Source organism: Gorilla gorilla, chromosome 6 (assembly GCF_029281585.2).
Source record: "Gorilla gorilla gorilla isolate KB3781 chromosome 6, NHGRI_mGorGor1-v2.1_pri, whole genome shotgun sequence".
NCBI lineage: Eukaryota > Metazoa > Chordata > Mammalia > Primates > Hominidae > Gorilla > Gorilla gorilla.
Genome location: NC_073230.2, coordinates 42,357,808 through 42,374,063, shown reverse-complemented (window position 1 = coordinate 42,374,063; position 16,256 = coordinate 42,357,808). Strand labels below are relative to the sequence as shown.

General features: G+C 35.5%; 1 protein-coding gene across 4 annotated transcripts in view; it reads left to right on the top strand.

The window, feature by feature from the left end:
* Positions 1-16,256, top strand: part of DPY19L1 (dpy-19 like C-mannosyltransferase 1) — a 115,952-nt gene that overhangs the window by 84,319 nt on the left and 15,377 nt on the right. For all 4 annotated transcript variants that reach the window (XR_010134637.1, XM_055347547.2, XM_055347548.2 and 1 more), the window contains 8 exons: positions 3,179-3,280; positions 5,376-5,447; positions 7,361-7,410; positions 10,447-10,471; positions 11,203-11,322; positions 12,763-12,937; positions 13,714-13,813; positions 14,970-15,095. Coding sequence is in view for 3 of the 4 variants with exons in the window: in XM_055347547.2 (XP_055203522.1) it covers positions 3,179-3,280; positions 5,376-5,447; positions 7,361-7,410; positions 10,447-10,471; positions 11,203-11,322; positions 12,763-12,937; positions 13,714-13,813; positions 14,970-15,095 (770 nt within the window). In the remaining variant the exon portion in view is untranslated. The remainder of the gene's footprint in view (positions 1-3,178; positions 3,281-5,375; positions 5,448-7,360; positions 7,411-10,446; positions 10,472-11,202; positions 11,323-12,762; positions 12,938-13,713; positions 13,814-14,969; positions 15,096-16,256) is intronic.

Sequence of the window (16,256 nt, the reverse complement as noted above, 5' to 3'; positions counted from 1 at the left end):
TCAGGTCAGCCTGTTCCAGTAGTACAGGTTCTTTTTATGAGTAGCCACACTTGGTCCCACCCCCTTCAAAAGAACTGTTGGACTAACAGTATGGCGGAGATGGGGGTGGTGCTGAGGTGGATGGGAGCAACCTAGGTAAAAATGCCACAGACTCCCACTGTTTTTACCCACAGTTTCTCAGTTTTTTATGAATGAATGCTTCCCACATTGTTGTTTCCTTTTGGTTAATCTCTAGAACCTGATATGAGTGTTTTTTTTTATAATTTTGTCCAATTTTAAAGTGGTTTTGGAGAATGGGAGTTACCAATTTCTTCACTCTGCCGTATTTGGAAGTTGACACATTTTTTTGATATATGAGTGTTGATCTAGTTTGTATCCTGGGATAAACCTCACCTGCTCAAATGTAGTATTTCTTTTCTATATTGTTGGATTTGGTTGGCTAATATTTTTAAGGTTTTTCATCTATTACTCATGAGGAATATTTGTTGTAGTTTTCTTGTAATGATTTTGTCTGGTTTTGGTTTCAGGGTAATGTCATCTCCTAAAATTATTTGCAAGTGTTCTGTCTCCTGTTTTCAGAAAGATTTTTATGTAGAATTGGTATTATCTCTTCCTTAAATGTTTGGTAGAATTTGACAGTGAAGCCCTCATGGCCTGGAGCTTTCTTTATGGGTAGGTTTTTTACTACAAATTCAATTTCATTAGGAAGCTCTCCAGTTCATCTGGAGTGAACTTTGGTAGTTTTATGTTCTTAGAGGAATTTTTCCCATTTTATATATGTCATCAAATGGATAATGCTTTTTAAATTTAGTCAGTTAAAATTCTTATTGGACTTTTTGTGTATATGCATATTTGGGAAGTGATCTTTTTGTTCTTTGGTTGACTTCTCCTTATTTGGATTTGGAATTAATATTGGTCTCCTATTAAGAGCTGTTGTGGGTTTTTTTTTTTGTGGTCTTTTTTTTTATGTTTCCTACTTTCTGGCAACTTAGGAAAGTTTTTTTTTTGAAAGTTTAGTAATTCATCAATGTTAACCATCTCAGTCTAGGGCTTTTTGGGAGGGAAAATACTTGATTTCTATTTCAGATATTTGAATGCTTTTTGTTCTATTCAAGTTTTCTATTTCTTTTTGTGCCAGTGTTGGTGTTTTATGATTTTCCAGAAATGTATCCATTTTACCTAGGTTTTACAATTTATTAGCAAATTGTGTAGCCTATTCTTCTTACTATGTTGAGTCCATAGTTATTTCTCCCTTTTTCATTTTGCTTTTTGTTTGCATCATTTATTTCCTTCATTAGATTTGCTCTAGAGGTCTGTTTTAATATTTTTAAAGTTATACCTTTTTTTAGTCCTCTTTGGTTTTATTGTGTTTCTCTTTGTCACCAATTCCTGTCCTTATTCTTATTCTTACTTCTTTTTGTTTCCTGTCTTCTGATGCCCAAGGGAAATACTTAGCTCTGTTGTTTTTACCTCTCTTATTTTCTGATCAATGCTTTTAAAGCTGAAATTTTCTTTGTAAGTATGTAGTACTCTTTTGTGTATCTTATAGATTGTCTGTTTGTGATTTTTTAAAAGGTTAAGTTTTATGATATTTAACTTCTAATCAAGAATTCTTAAAGCAATTTCTAGGTATTTTCTAGTTTTATTGCATTTATAATCAAATATATACATATTTTTGGAATTTATTGTTACATGGTATGTGAATATTCAAAAATATTTCACTTGTGTTCAAGGATAATATGTATTCTCTTTGTGAAGTTTATATTTTCTGTTTGTGAGCTAATTGATTGTATTCACCTTTTATGTTAACTTTTGTCAGCTTTTTTATTCAAGGAGGCAGTGTTTAACATTTTCAATGAACACTGTCAACTTTTCTATTTCTTCCTTTAGTTTTTGTCAGTTCTTATTCTGTGTACTTTGAATCTATATTTTTAACTGCAGATATGTTGGCAATATGTATAATCTTGCTTTTTTGTTAATTTTACTAGCATATAATATTGTCTCTTTTCATATATTTTTTGCTTAAATTCAGTTTTGTGAGACATTATTATTGCTAACAGATTTCTTTGTTTTAAACTTACCTGGTATATCTTCTTCCATTCTTCTATTTTCAACCTTTCAGCATACTTTTAAGTATTTGTTTTGGTGACAACATAATATTAGATTTTTTTCCCTTAAGTCCAATTTAAGCATCTGTCCCTTAATTAGTGAATTTATGCTCTTTACATATATGCTAATTGTCATAATACTAGGATTTATTTCTTTCATTTTGTTTGGGATTTGTTTTCTTATCCTATTTTAGGTGCTGTATATTCTTCCTGTTGATTTCTTACGCTTATCAGCATACATTTCTTCTCCCAACAAGACATAGTATTTTGAAATGCTTCATCACATACCTGCCACCATCTAGTTCCTACTCTTACCCTGTTCCTTCTGCTTCATGTAGATATCATATAGAATTTTAGTCATGGTTTGTCCTAGATATAATTTCTCCTCTTTTCTTTGGTTGTTGCTTTTTTAGACTATAATGAACTTGAACATTTGGCAAATGTTTTATGTCTTTGTGCCCTAGTTTTCTTATTTATAAAGTGAAAATAATTCCACCTTCCTCACATGGCTTTTTGTGGGAGGTAAATGTGGCAGTGTGAGTGAGAATCCTTGATAACATATGAATAATTATATGAGAGGTGATTATCAGTCAAAAAGTACCTTTTATTCTAGTACCTGCCCATTTCTACTTCACTCAAGTACTCTTTTCAATCTCCTTTTCAGAATTCGTATTTCTTTTTCTTTACCCCATAGTCCTTTGTGCTTTTATGATTAAAAGAAGTCTGTGTGTGTTCCCAAGCCCAGAGCTGCTGGTAGGCTCCAGCAAGGGAGATGCTGTGCAGCCTGTTTCACCAGGTTTAGCACAGTAAGCTGGGAAAACCCAAAGGAAAAAGCCTTTGGGATGTCGATGAGTGTGGAAGGTAGGGTGTCATTGGAGCTATCACTATTCAACAAAAGAAGGGAACGGTGAAGGTGGAGGATATAGCATTTCCTTCTTTAACAAAAGCAGGCTTGGTGTGGGAACAGTGGGCTCTATAATGTAATGAAAACTATTTTCAAATACTATTGAAATTAAAATATATTATTGCAGTGTATGGCTTAATGTAATGGTAACTTTATTTCTTACCAGGCTCATATTGGCAACTTACTAACATCAAAATTCTTCAGTTATAAGGATTTTGATACTTTATTGTATACCTGTGCAGCGGAGTTTGACTTTATGGAAAAAGAGGTAAGATGTGATTTCTAGTTCTGTTTCCTAAGGTTTTGGCCCATACATTTTTCATAAGGAGTGCTCCTCTTATATCAGACTCTTTATGTGCTGTTATCTCAGTTTGAAGGAAAAGGAAAATCTGGTAGCTTAGAGGAAGATTTTTCTGTTTGCTTTAGTGCAGCTCCCTGAAAAATATGGCCTTTACTCATTTTGAAAATTTAGAAATACACATTCAGACTAGCAGTGGTTTTCTAGGTGAGTAAACACAGAGGCATTTCAAGTTGCCATTTTTCAGTGATGGCATTAATTTAGTGAAGCTCTCAAACTCTTACATTTCCACTCATTTTGTGGTTATTTAAATAGATATTTGGTTTGAAACATCAAGTCCAAGCTTTTCATTCCAACAGCATTTTTCTTTCTAAAACTGTATTCAGAGATTTAGAAGGAAAGCAGAGAGTAGTTTAGTGGATTGTGAGACAGAAGCCTGTAATTTTGCTTGATGTTCTTGAACAAACAACTCTCATTCCTCGTGTTATAGTTTACTAGTTTCTAGTAGCATGCCATAAACAGATATTGTGAAGACAAAATGAGATAATACAAAGGAAAGTACTTTGATATTTCAAATAAGTAAATATTTAAATACATAAAATATTAATTTGCAATACTTTATGAGCTGGTTTAGTTCGACAAGCATGTATATATGTGCATTTTTAACACCATCCACGTGGTACTGATTAATTATATTATCTGTGTCACTCCTTCAGAGTGGTATGTGTGTGTATATGAAACTGGCCAACAATACTCTATTGACATGTTAGTTTCCCTCATGATCCCACTGTGTTAGCCCAGTGTCCAGAGTTCCAGACCAGTGGATGACAGGGCACCACACAGGAAACTTTTATCTACCAGCCATTCGGAGTTGAGTGTGTTCTGCAGAGGTACTGTTTACTCCAGTGTCCTGTCAGTCTTCATTTATTGTGTTCCAGCAAATGGTTTTGACACACAGTGGCTGACAAAGGTATATGAGTTTTAGTGTTAAACCTGCTGAAACAAACAAAGGAAGCATATCTTGCAAGACATTGAAATGCATGTTCATAGGGGTTCAAGACTCCTTCAAATATTAGAGAATTAGGATGTGATGAAGTTCTTTAATGTTATTGAGAACATCATACATACTGCTACAATCTGAGAGTATTAAACATAAGCTATGTGATGAAAGAAATAATTTATTGAGGCATAGCATGACTTCAGCTAATTTGAAGAAAATAACAAAGCTGTTTCCAGCATACCATTCCTCATCACTGTAAGTATCTTAATTCATAGGGACTGTGCTGTAGAGATAGAGTAGTGTCAGTTCAGGGAACATATGTTCCAATTATGGTACACCTATACAGTGGAGAAGAGGGGAAAATTTAACATGGTATTTCCTAATATGATATCATACTGACATGGAAAGATGCTTAAGATATATAACAGAGTAAACAAAATGATATGGTCTTATTAACCCATAATTAACACACATAAAAGTAAAAAAAGTATAAAAGCAAAATTTTAACAGTGGTTTTTTGGGTGGAGAGATAATTGAGAGGTGCACAGGCTCACAATGTGTAGGGCTTTGTTATTAAACTTATTTCTATTTTTTTTTCTGCTACTAAAGAAAATGTAAAAGTCTTTGTTCCCCTCAAACATAGATCATTATTTTGTTTATGCGTGAGAAAGTGTGTGTGTGTGTGTTTCAAGGATAATATTTTTATCCCCCACAAAATATACAGGAAAAGCTTATTCCATTTAAGGAGCTTTACGTACCTTAGATGAATATTAAGTTGGTCTCTCTAGTTAGATAAGTAGCATGCAAAAAGTGAGCAGTAATCTCTTCAGTGACATTTCATACTTACAGGTGTTTGGGTACTGTATTTTTAGTGTTTCAACTCAGCATTTTGGGGAAGTTCATTTCTATGGAAATGCACCTTCCTTTTTATGATGGCAGTCAGTGAGTAGATTGGTGAATGTTCATATTTCTCTACTTTCAGAAATTTACCTATTTCATTATTCGAAATGAAATTTTGTTTGGTTAAAATGTTTCCTTCTAACAAAACATCTCTTTGAATTTCAGACTCCACTGAGATACACAAAGACATTATTGCTTCCAGTTGTTCTTGTAGTGTTTGTTGCTATTGTTAGAAAGGTATGTCTATCACTTAAGAGCTCTTTATTATAATAGAATATTTCCTTGTTTTTACATAGTAGTCGCATATACTTGGCCACATTTATCTGATACAACGTTTTGTATGGGCTTACTGTAACATATTCTATGTTTTCTTAATGATAGCTTTTGATAGACATTTGTATAGCTTCAAAATATTCTATCTGCGAGCATAAAACAGACATCAGAAAAGGATGGCTCAAGTTCCGATAGTCATGTATTTTGGAAGGCATGATCAGAGACCATACTGACCCAGATACAACTTGCCTGTGTAAATTATTACTGGCTTTTACCTTTAATGTAATATTTCCCTAAAATATTTAAAATATACCTAAGTGATTTGTGCAGTGTGCAATAACTCCTGGATTGTGTTTATTATTAATCAGAAAGAAAAAACAGAGTATTTGCAATGTGTTGATGAACTAGATAAAATGTTTAGGTCCCCAAGTTGGCTTTGATGATAAAATTCAAAGCCCAGATATAAATAAGGTCAAAGCAAGTGTGATATTCCCTCTCTTTTTTTCTTTAAGAATTGTGCACTCTGTAACCAAATGTGTCTTAAGAGAATGAACAGAAGTTAATCTGTGATTGAAAAAGAGATGACAGACCTTAAAAGTTTCCTGATATGTGGCCAGTGATTTCTGTGTTAACACAATGTCATTTATTTGTAGAATATTCTGTATTATAACAATTGTTCATATTATATATTTGTACTCTGCTTTGTATAGAACATTTTCACATGAGTATTTAAATTGGTTATTCAACAGCCCTATGGGGTAGACAAATGTTATCTCCATTTTAACATACAGAACTGAAAGATCAAAGATGTTGTTAGGAGCCTCACATCATGTCCACTTAAAAGCAAGGGAAGAGTGAGACTCGGGCTCTGCACCTTCCCCTATCGTTGGGCTATGTCTGGTATTCAGCTGTGTACTCCGACAGCACTTTTAATCTCTAATCAGTTAATAGTCAGTTCCTGCTGTGTGCTAGGCTTTGTGTGTGCTTTGCACTTTTATATAGTTTATGTGGATTTGCACCTAGTGGGTACTCAAAAAATACTAAGCATTGGCCATCCAGAACATATGCAAAAGACAGCAACGTGAGTGGTGAGAGATGATGAAAACTATTAGCTGGGCTGTTTCGTTTAAAGAAGAAAAGATATAGATGGAAAGCGGATAATTACTTTGAAATATGGTAAAAGCCTGTGCCTTGAAAATAAGGTTACACACAATCTGGCCCCTTAGAATCATGGCCAATTCCAGGTGGTAGGACTTTTGACCAGAACTGATCTCGACTGATAAGGAAAGTGTTATAGATTCAAGCAGCAGCTGGTGGATTCTAAGGGCTGGATTACAGCCTGTCATCAGTGTTGTAGAGAATATTTGTACTGGAGATAGGATTTTAGATTAGATGACCTCCTCGTTATTGCTGAATGTGAAAGCACAGTGACTGTGTTTTGAATGCTTCCAGCTGTGATTATCAACCTCTGAGCCAGCTCTCCAGTTTTCTGAGTGCACTGTTAAGAAGAGGTGTTGCCAACAATGTTGGCATGGTGGAAGCAGCACTGAATGTGAATTTGAAGCCAGAAGATCTGGTTTCAAGACTGCAGTGCTTCTTAGTAGTTGTCTACCTACAGGGCGATCATTTAACCCATATGAGCCTGTTGCTCATTTGCAAAATGAGGATGATATAATCTACCCAACAGGGTTGTTGAATATTAGCTTTGACCAGATACTATACAAATATAAGATTATGTTGTTGTGATTATTATTTTCTGAGTTATCTCTATACTTATATTTTCATTAAAAGTTATTTTACAGTTTAGAAGATACTTTATTTAAAATATCATTTTTCCCAACACAGCTTTTCTAAAGTGTTTCAAAATCTATTTACAGATTATTAGTGATATGTGGGGTGTCTTAGCTAAACAACAGACACACATAAGGTAAATATGCTATTAAGAATTTTATTACCTCCTCTGTTCATTTATTAAATAGATATTTACAGTGTATTAATTGTATACTTACATGTTGTGTACCTAATATTTGATAATTGATGTTTTTATTGTGGTCATTTCCCTTCCTGGCATTTCTTCTTATTTCCTATCTGTGCAGAACACAGCACATCACTTATTCATCCTTCGGATGTTATCCAGTACAGTCTGACAGTAGCCCTGCACATAATCTACACTCAAAGGACACAGTTTTGTACTTCAGTTCAGCAGGGAAAGTAAATTATTATGTGAGTGGTTTTAGGACCAGTGGACTGCCTTTTGGGAAATGAGCAGGGAAATATAAAACTGGATTCATACCTCACTTTTTACAGAAAATAAATTTCAGATGAACCAGAGAATTATATATAGGAAAAAAAAAACCAAAATTAACCAAGAGGGTTTGTTTATAACCTGAGAGTTAGAGAGGCCTATAGCATACTTGGTATTTTCCACCATCACACCCTTTGTCTTACTCTCTTACCATTTGTCACGCTTTGTACTTAAATGTTGATGTGTGACCTGTATCTCCTGAAGGGAGGGATCATTTTTGTTCAACAGTTTATATACAGTGCCTGCAAGATAGTAAAGGATAGTAGTTGAATGAGTATTTACATATGACTAATGAACATGAAAAGGTAGTCTTGATCCTATGGTAAAGACATTCAGGTTAAAGTGAAGACCTTTTCACTGCTCATATTTCTAAAAATTAATAGTATATCCAATGCTTGCAAGAGTGGGAGGTAGTAGATGGGAGGGAAGTTTGGCAATACACAGTAAAACATATAGTGGGCCTGTCCTTTAGCCCTGCAGGTTCCACCAGTGCAAGTGTACTCTCCAGAGATGCTCACAGAAATACAGAGATGATGGGGAGAGATGCCTTTTGTAGTATTGTGTGTTATGTGAGAAATGGAAACATCCAAAATATCTACTATGATCCAATCATAGAGTGGAATGTTAGGCTATCTTTATGGAAATAGGTCCAGTATACATTATTGAATTTTAAAAATTGCCAGTGTGTGTGTGTATAGGATAATTATACTTCTGTTTAAAATTTAGAGATTTTTATGTGTTTGTGCATAGAAATGATCTGGAAAGATAAATCCTGTAATTATTAAGAGTGTGGGATTAGAGGATGGAGTGAAGGTAGTTTTAACTCTACTTTTATTCTTTTGTGGGATTTTGGGGGGAGAAGGATTGTCGAATGTGTATGTATCTATATTTTCTTTTTTTTAGTTTTTCTTTTTTCTTTTTTTTTTTTTTGAGACAGAGCCTCGCTCTGTCACCCAGGCTGGAGGAGTGCAGTGGCACGATCTCGGCTCACTGCAACCTCCGCCTCCTGGGTTCAGGCGATTCGTCTGCGTCAGCCTCCTGAATAGCTAAGACTACAGGCGACCACCACCATGCCCAGCTAATTTTTGTATTTTTAGTAGAGACGGGGTTTCACCATATTGGCCAGGCTGGTCTTGAACTCATGACCTCGTGATCTGCCTGCCTCAGCCTCCCAAAGTGCTGGGATTATAGGCATGAGCCACTGCGCCTGGCCCTATATTTTATTTTATAATTTGAATATACACACCCTTGTATTCCCTCACCTCCAAGTCTCTGCCAACATAATGATAAATTATTGCACATACTCCTGAGAGAATCCTTGTTCTCATTTAGAAACAATTTACTGTAACATATATAGGTATATGTTTATACCTGTAACATTTGAGTTGAGGGCTAAGGGGGAAAGAAAAACGTTCTGGTTTACAATGCCAAAATTTTTCTTCATTTGAGGTGAAATTATTTTTGAAGAGCTCAGGAAGAAGCTACAAAGTTTCAGCTGTATTATGCAACTCTGAAAGAGGAAGGTGGAACTTCTCACAGAAACAAAGCTGTCCCTTCAAGAGTAATAACTCACCTATAGAAATAATTATAAGAAACCATTGAGCTTCATGGGGTTTTCAGTTCAAATAGGATCAGAGCTCTTTTTTGGAAGAGGAGTGGCAATGTTGACATTTTATTTTGCATAGCTACCAAAGCCAGTGTAAAAAGGAGAAGAGTAGGACATAAATTTTAACTATCAAAGACATGAATGCCAATATTCTCTTTGCTCAAAGACCCAGGAAGTAAAGTGGGATAGAGACAGCATGATGTAGTAAAAAGTATATTGGCTCTGAAGTCAGTCAGAATATAGTCCTGGCTGCCACTTAGCAGCTCTGTGATTCCTTTCCTTGGCTGTAAATTGGGGTAATAAATGGTTGTAGGATTAGAGTTAATGGAATGTACTAAGCATATTAACCTTGTAAGTACTCAACAAATGGTAACTGATAGTTTTTACTTGGTGTGAAAGAAGAATAAAGAACTGTTTCATCTCCTTCACTAGCCCCTTATGTATCCTGAGTTTGCTAATATATCAGTCTTTTTGAGGCTAGATTCTCAAATTAGATTATATGTTACCTGGATTAACACTTTATTGATACACTTGTTCATTCATTAAAAATGTTGAGCTCTAAGTGTCAGGTATTACTCTAGGTCTTGGGAACATATCAGTGCTTAAGAAAGAGAAGGTGTGTGTTGTCAACTCACACATTTCTGTCTCTGACCCAGACTTCTACCTTGAACTCAGATTTACACATATAACCACCTATTTGTTATCTCTACTTGGTTGCCTAGTGAAAATCTCAAAGGTTTTTTTCATTCCATTCTTTGCTGGGGTATCACCAGTGAGGGAGCTGGGACACCACCGTGTGCCTTTGTTGTCCTAATAAATACCCATGTAGTCAAATAGGATATAATACAACATTGTCATTCTTCATAAATTTTCTTAAAATAGTATAGCACCAGTTTTGGCATGTGACTTTTAGTTATTTTGATTTGCCTGTGTGTGTCCTGAGAGAATGTTATAGAAGTTGTAAAACTCTTATTTGCAAGATGAAAATGCAAATATATATTAAGTAAGTGCTTCAATAATGAATTGATGGCAATATTTTTTTTCTGTTCCAGAAAACACCAGTTTGATCATGGAGAGGTAAAGACTTAATATCACTATAATTTTACTTATCTTAAAGTTGCATGCATTTGGACTTTCCTTTCTAGTTCCAGTTTCTAACTTTGTTGGCAATTGTCGGCAATCATCTTGAAAATAGCCTGTTATGTGTTTTTATGAGAATGCTACATGCAGATTCACTGACTATTCATTTGTTAAAATTAACTAGGAAACTCTTAGGTTCGGCTCTGATCATCTTTACACTAATGGCAGTTGATTTCTGGAGCCTATTTAGACATATGTATGAGGTGTCTATTGCATGATTGGAAATCACTTTCCTCTCTGCTCACCTTGCTTGAGGCCTCAGAGATGTGATTGGTTACTGCTCCCATCTCCTAGTGGTCCAGTCTGGTTTTGAGGGCAGTTCCAAGGTGTGGAGCCCTCAGATCTTGAGGCAGCAGTCATTTCTTTTACCACTGTCTTTTCTTGGTCTGATGGTAGCATCAAGGTTGATTAAAAAAGTGGGCTTTATTAACCACAGGTTTGACTCTGAGAATCACAGAAACACTTGCCTTAATGACTTTATAATTTTAGCCTTCCACTAAAATGGAACAGTTTGAAAGTGAATTTTAAGAATTGTTTTCGAAATTTCAGAAACCTTAGTAGTATTTTTTGTTACTAAGGAGAACGTACCCCTTTCTGCATATTGCCAGTTTAGTATTCTTAAACTTCACAAACAGTAGGAATAAAAAACATTTTCTTCTTTCTTTCAGCTGGTTTACCATGCATTGCAATTGTTAGCATATACAGCCCTTGGTATTTTAATTATGAGACTAAAACTCTTCTTGACACCACACATGTGTGTTATGGCATCACTGATCTGCTCAAGACAGGTAACATGTTATGTTGGAGTATAGCTACTATGATAATTTTAGCCTTTATTATTGAGTGGCCCTAAAATAATGAATTACAAAGTCTTTTAAGTGATTATAGTTAAAGCTCTTCATGGTTTTGTACTTATCTTTCTTAAAGGGTAAGGGCCAAAGCTGATCATTTTCTATCTTTCTAAAGATTTAAAATAGTTGTTGGTGTACAACAAATACCGATTTAGTACTGACTGAGTTCATGAGTGATTACTGCAGGTGCCGATAGAAAGCAGAGCTTAATTGTACAAATAATAACTTTTTTTGTTTTGACGTTCATATCACAAAGAATTCTAATAATTTCAAGTTATAAGTGCTTGAAAATTATATGTTCTTTTTTTAGTATCAAACTTATTTTTTTTTGGTTTGGTGCAATTTGTGTGCACATTCTTGACTTGTGCTTTTTAAAATTTAGTTTAAGCCTTCCTTGGTGGTTTGCTGCTTATTTTTCCTGGATAGCTGCCTCATTGTTCTGTATTCACAGATTTATGCTTCTCCATAGTGTCACCTTTCCATCAGTCAACCAGCCTAGGTACAACAGCAGCATCTCCCTTAAACACAGCAGATAGTCACTGAGCACCTACACTGTGCACTCAAGGGATGGAGGAGAGAGTAGTAGACAGAAAAGTCAAAAGCCAGTGTTTATAAGCCCTCAAGAAACTTGAAATCCAGCTCTGTAGACATGTGGAGAAAGATCAAGAGAACAAAGTGTTGTTATGGAGTGTGGACTATTTGGATGTGGAAAAAATTAGCCAGCCTTGAGGTTCCCAATCAGTATGTTGTATTATGTTAGAAAGGCACTACTTTCTACCTTTCTGACCCCTTCAGGCTGGCACAGGAAAGGAGGCTGGTTGGAAGCCTTTAATCTTGAGTCTTATCCCACAGCATGACTGATGATATAGGTTGGTGCAAAAGTAATTGTGGATTTTGTCGTTAAAAATAGCAAAACCCGCAATTACTTTTGCACCAACCTAATAGAAAGTGTCACCCTGGGCAGGTTTTGCAAGTGTGGGGTTCCTGCTGGTCACACAGGACCTGACATTCAGAAGGACCCCGAACTTGATTGAATGTTTGCTGCTGCTGTTTTGAACGTCTTAATTTTTTAACAAGAGACCCCACATTTTTGTTTTGCACTGGGCCTTGTAAATTGGTTGTGGCTTTACTTGAATCTGGGAGTAGTGAAAGCAGGTTGAGAAAAGAGCTTCCTACATTGTGTTCCACTTATATGAGGCTGATGGTGGAATTCTTTTGATCCCAAAGATTATTATTTTGGGGCTTTTTCTTTAGGATAATTAATCCTTTATCTGGGACTCTAGCAGAAGCCATATTCTTCTCTGGGAAGAAGTTTTGCATAACAGATGCATACTACTTATACTAACAATTACCAATGTATTCTTAATTTGGTTTCAGCTATTTGGATGGCTCTTTTGCAAAGTACATCCTGGTGCTGTTGTGTTTGCTATATTAGCAGCAATGTCAATACAAGGTTCAGCAAATCTGCAAACCCAGTGGAATATTGTAGGGGAGTTCAGCAATTTGCCCCAAGAAGAACTTATAGAATGGATCAAATATAGTACTAAACCAGGTAAAAAAAAAAAAAGAAAAAAAAAGTCATATTATTTAGCTGTTTTTCCCACAATTTTATATACCACTGCAAACTCTTAAACCCTAGTTACTTCCACTGATCTCACTCTTTCTAAGCAATGTTGCTTTTAGAATATCTAAAACAAAGGAGATATCAATCCTGTTTAAATGGTTTGCATGGGAAATGTTATACATATGTTCTTAGTAATTTATTCTGCCATTTTTTATAGATTTTAATTTTTTCAAAATTTATTCACAGTCATAAATGCCACATTTAAAATAATTTTTACTGTGCTTATTTTCTTAATGAATTTTTAATATTAGTCCTTCACATTCCTTCTTGAAATAAACTCATGGAATGTGACATTTTATTCATGTGTGGAAAGGGAGACTTTGCTGTCATCTGAGTATCAAATGATTGAATACTAAATCATCTTCCAGAACTCCTTGTTACTGTAAAGCTTTCCTAGTCCATTTGATACTTCTTTTTTAGATTCAGGAAAGATTTCTAAGATTTTTTCTTTAAAGAAAGAAAGAAATCTTTAATGATGAGATGATGAAGCTCTGTTTTCCAAGGAAAATAGTTTACCCAGGCCTGGCTGCCAACTGCTACTTTATCAGCCATCTGACTTCATGCTAGTTCTGCCATTGAATCTTGAAGTCATGAACCTGCTGGGCTTCCGCTCTGTTACCTGTGAAATAATTGATTTACACTTGAAGGAGACACCTTCTCGCCTTCACTGAGTGTCTTCCTGAGACCTTCCTCTTGCCTTCCAGATGCAGTGTTTGCGGGTGCCATGCCCACGATGGCAAGTGTTAAGCTCTCTGCACTTCGGCCCATTGTGAATCATCCACATTATGAAGACGCAGGCTTGAGGTCAGTGCACAGTCTTGCATCATCAAAACAAACTTCCCATGCAAACAGACAGTGAGTGGAGGACACCAGCAAAGTAATAAGGAATGTTCCAAAAGGATATGATGAACTGAGGCTTATCGAGTCAGGGAGCAGAAAGCTGAAATAAGACCACTAAGCTCTAAACAAATCTGTTAAAGCTTCACAGGGCAGGAAAGTGACAACTTTGGGGGCTCTCTTCTCTACCAGGCATATAAACGAAGTCATACTATAGCACTTTCCCACAGGTTAACAGGGCTCTAAAATGTCCAAGTCCTTTTCATCCTGTAACTCCCTGGAGAGTTTAGCTTAGAGTGTTTATTAAGGTTTTCTCGTAGGTGATTTTTCTTGAGTTTGGAGAAGTCATTTGAAATAGAATCCCATTCAAAGAGGAGTTTATTCTGGTTTTCACCAGTATAGCCTGTTAGAATGATCTTGGGTGTTTTATGTTTTTTTAGATTTTTTTGAGACTTTAAAAAATAATTTAGAGATGTGTTGTCCAAATTTTTTTTTAAAAATTTAATTTTTCATGCAGTTTCTAAGGCAGGTGAAGCTATTCATTTTCTTAGTGATTAGGTGAATCTTATTAGCATCTTCTTTTGCATAACAATGGCATGTATATTCACAAATAAGCTTTTTCATTAAAAAATCAATCTCATCAAGCTAATTTCCAGACCAATTTTGTTAAATAAGTTTAGTTTTTCTTAAATCTAGAAATAAAACGAAGAACCATTTAGTGTGAATTATTGTTGATGTCAAAGTTGGGACTGTTGCAGCTTCACAGTAGTCCTATAGTTGTGTTTGTTGTAGTTCATCCCTGTTCACACACAGGGTACCTTACTCTTATATGTGATAGAGTAGTGAAGAATTTAAGACAAATAAATAAGCGAACAAACACAAAGAGACCAAGTTTGGAAATGTAGGGGTGTGTTAAAGGTCACCCTCTTCTCCACGACTTGTCCTCCTCCTGCCTTCTGCTTTTGACCTCACTGATGCCCCTTCGCAGGAACTTCCATGGGGAATTTCCTCCTGACTGGATTCTTCTTCATTGTCTTCTAGTCTAATTCAGTGCTTTCTTCCAAATGTGTTATTGTATCGTTTTAGTCTTGAAAATTTTATGCCCAATTATTTTTCTTTAAAGAGCCAGAACGAAAATAGTATACTCAATGTATAGTCGGAAAGCAGCTGAAGAAGTGAAGCGAGAACTGATAAAGTTAAAAGTGAACTATTACATTCTAGAAGAGTCATGGTGTGTAAGAAGATCCAAGTGAGTATCAACACAGTTAACATTTTATGATCATAAGACATGAAGGTTAATTCAAGCACATGGCACATGCTTTGCTGGTGGCGGGTGTGTGTATATAACATAAAGTATACATGGAAAAAACTTTTTTTTTTTTTTTTTTTTTTTTTAAAACAGGCTCTCACTCTGTTGCCCAGGCTGGAGTGCACTGGCATGATCTGGGCTCACTGCAACCTCCGCTTAATTTTTGTATTTTTAGTGGAGATGGGGTTTTGCTGTGTTGACCAGGCTGGTCTCAAACTCCTGGCCTCAAGTGCTACTCCTGCCTTGGCCTCCCAGAGTGCCGGGAGTACAGGCGTGAGTCACCACGCCTGGCCTGAAAAAACTTTCTAGATAATGATTTGGAGACTTTCTTTTCTAGTCTTTATAAATATCTTTTTTTAAAATAATGATTTGTCTGTGCATACTACCTTAAAGAGATTTCATTGGCACTAGTTGGTAATCTTCCAAATTGTTCATATTTGCCTTTGATGTTTTAAAAGAAGCTTTTATTTAAAGTTGGATGTATTTTCTTTCAAAAGACTTCCAGGGTCTGAAACCAAGTAATGGGGAATCTCTTTTGGTGAAGTCAGGCAGCTGAGCACCAGGGGTCACATTATCCTTACTGGGTCTCTGTGCTACACCATGTCCTGTCGATGGATGGGATACCCTGTCAACAAAAACTCAGAATGAAACTTTTCTTTCCTGGTGTTTCACATCTTACTTGAATGGGAAAATGACTCTACTGTGACCCACATTCTCTTGGGTTTATAGTTTTTAAGTTTCTATTTCCACAGAGATGTTTACTAAGCTGAGTATAGCTCCAAGTGACAGTAAGATCTTCAAAGCAGATGTGAATCTAAAGCTATCTAGAAATGTGGCACGTAAGTGACTGGACACCAGGTGACAGTAGCCTGCTTTTAAAGTACCAAAACATTCACTTCATGAAGAGCACAGTACAGGAACAATTTTATCAGAAATAAACACTATTTTATGGAATAATAATATTTTTTAAATTCTTACTACTCTGTAACTAAACAAAAGCGTTCAAGAGATTGCTATATTTGTGGCTTGATCACACTTGCCCACCATATATTTCAATGACACATGTGGTATTAAGACAACATTGTTAAATACTGAGTCGTG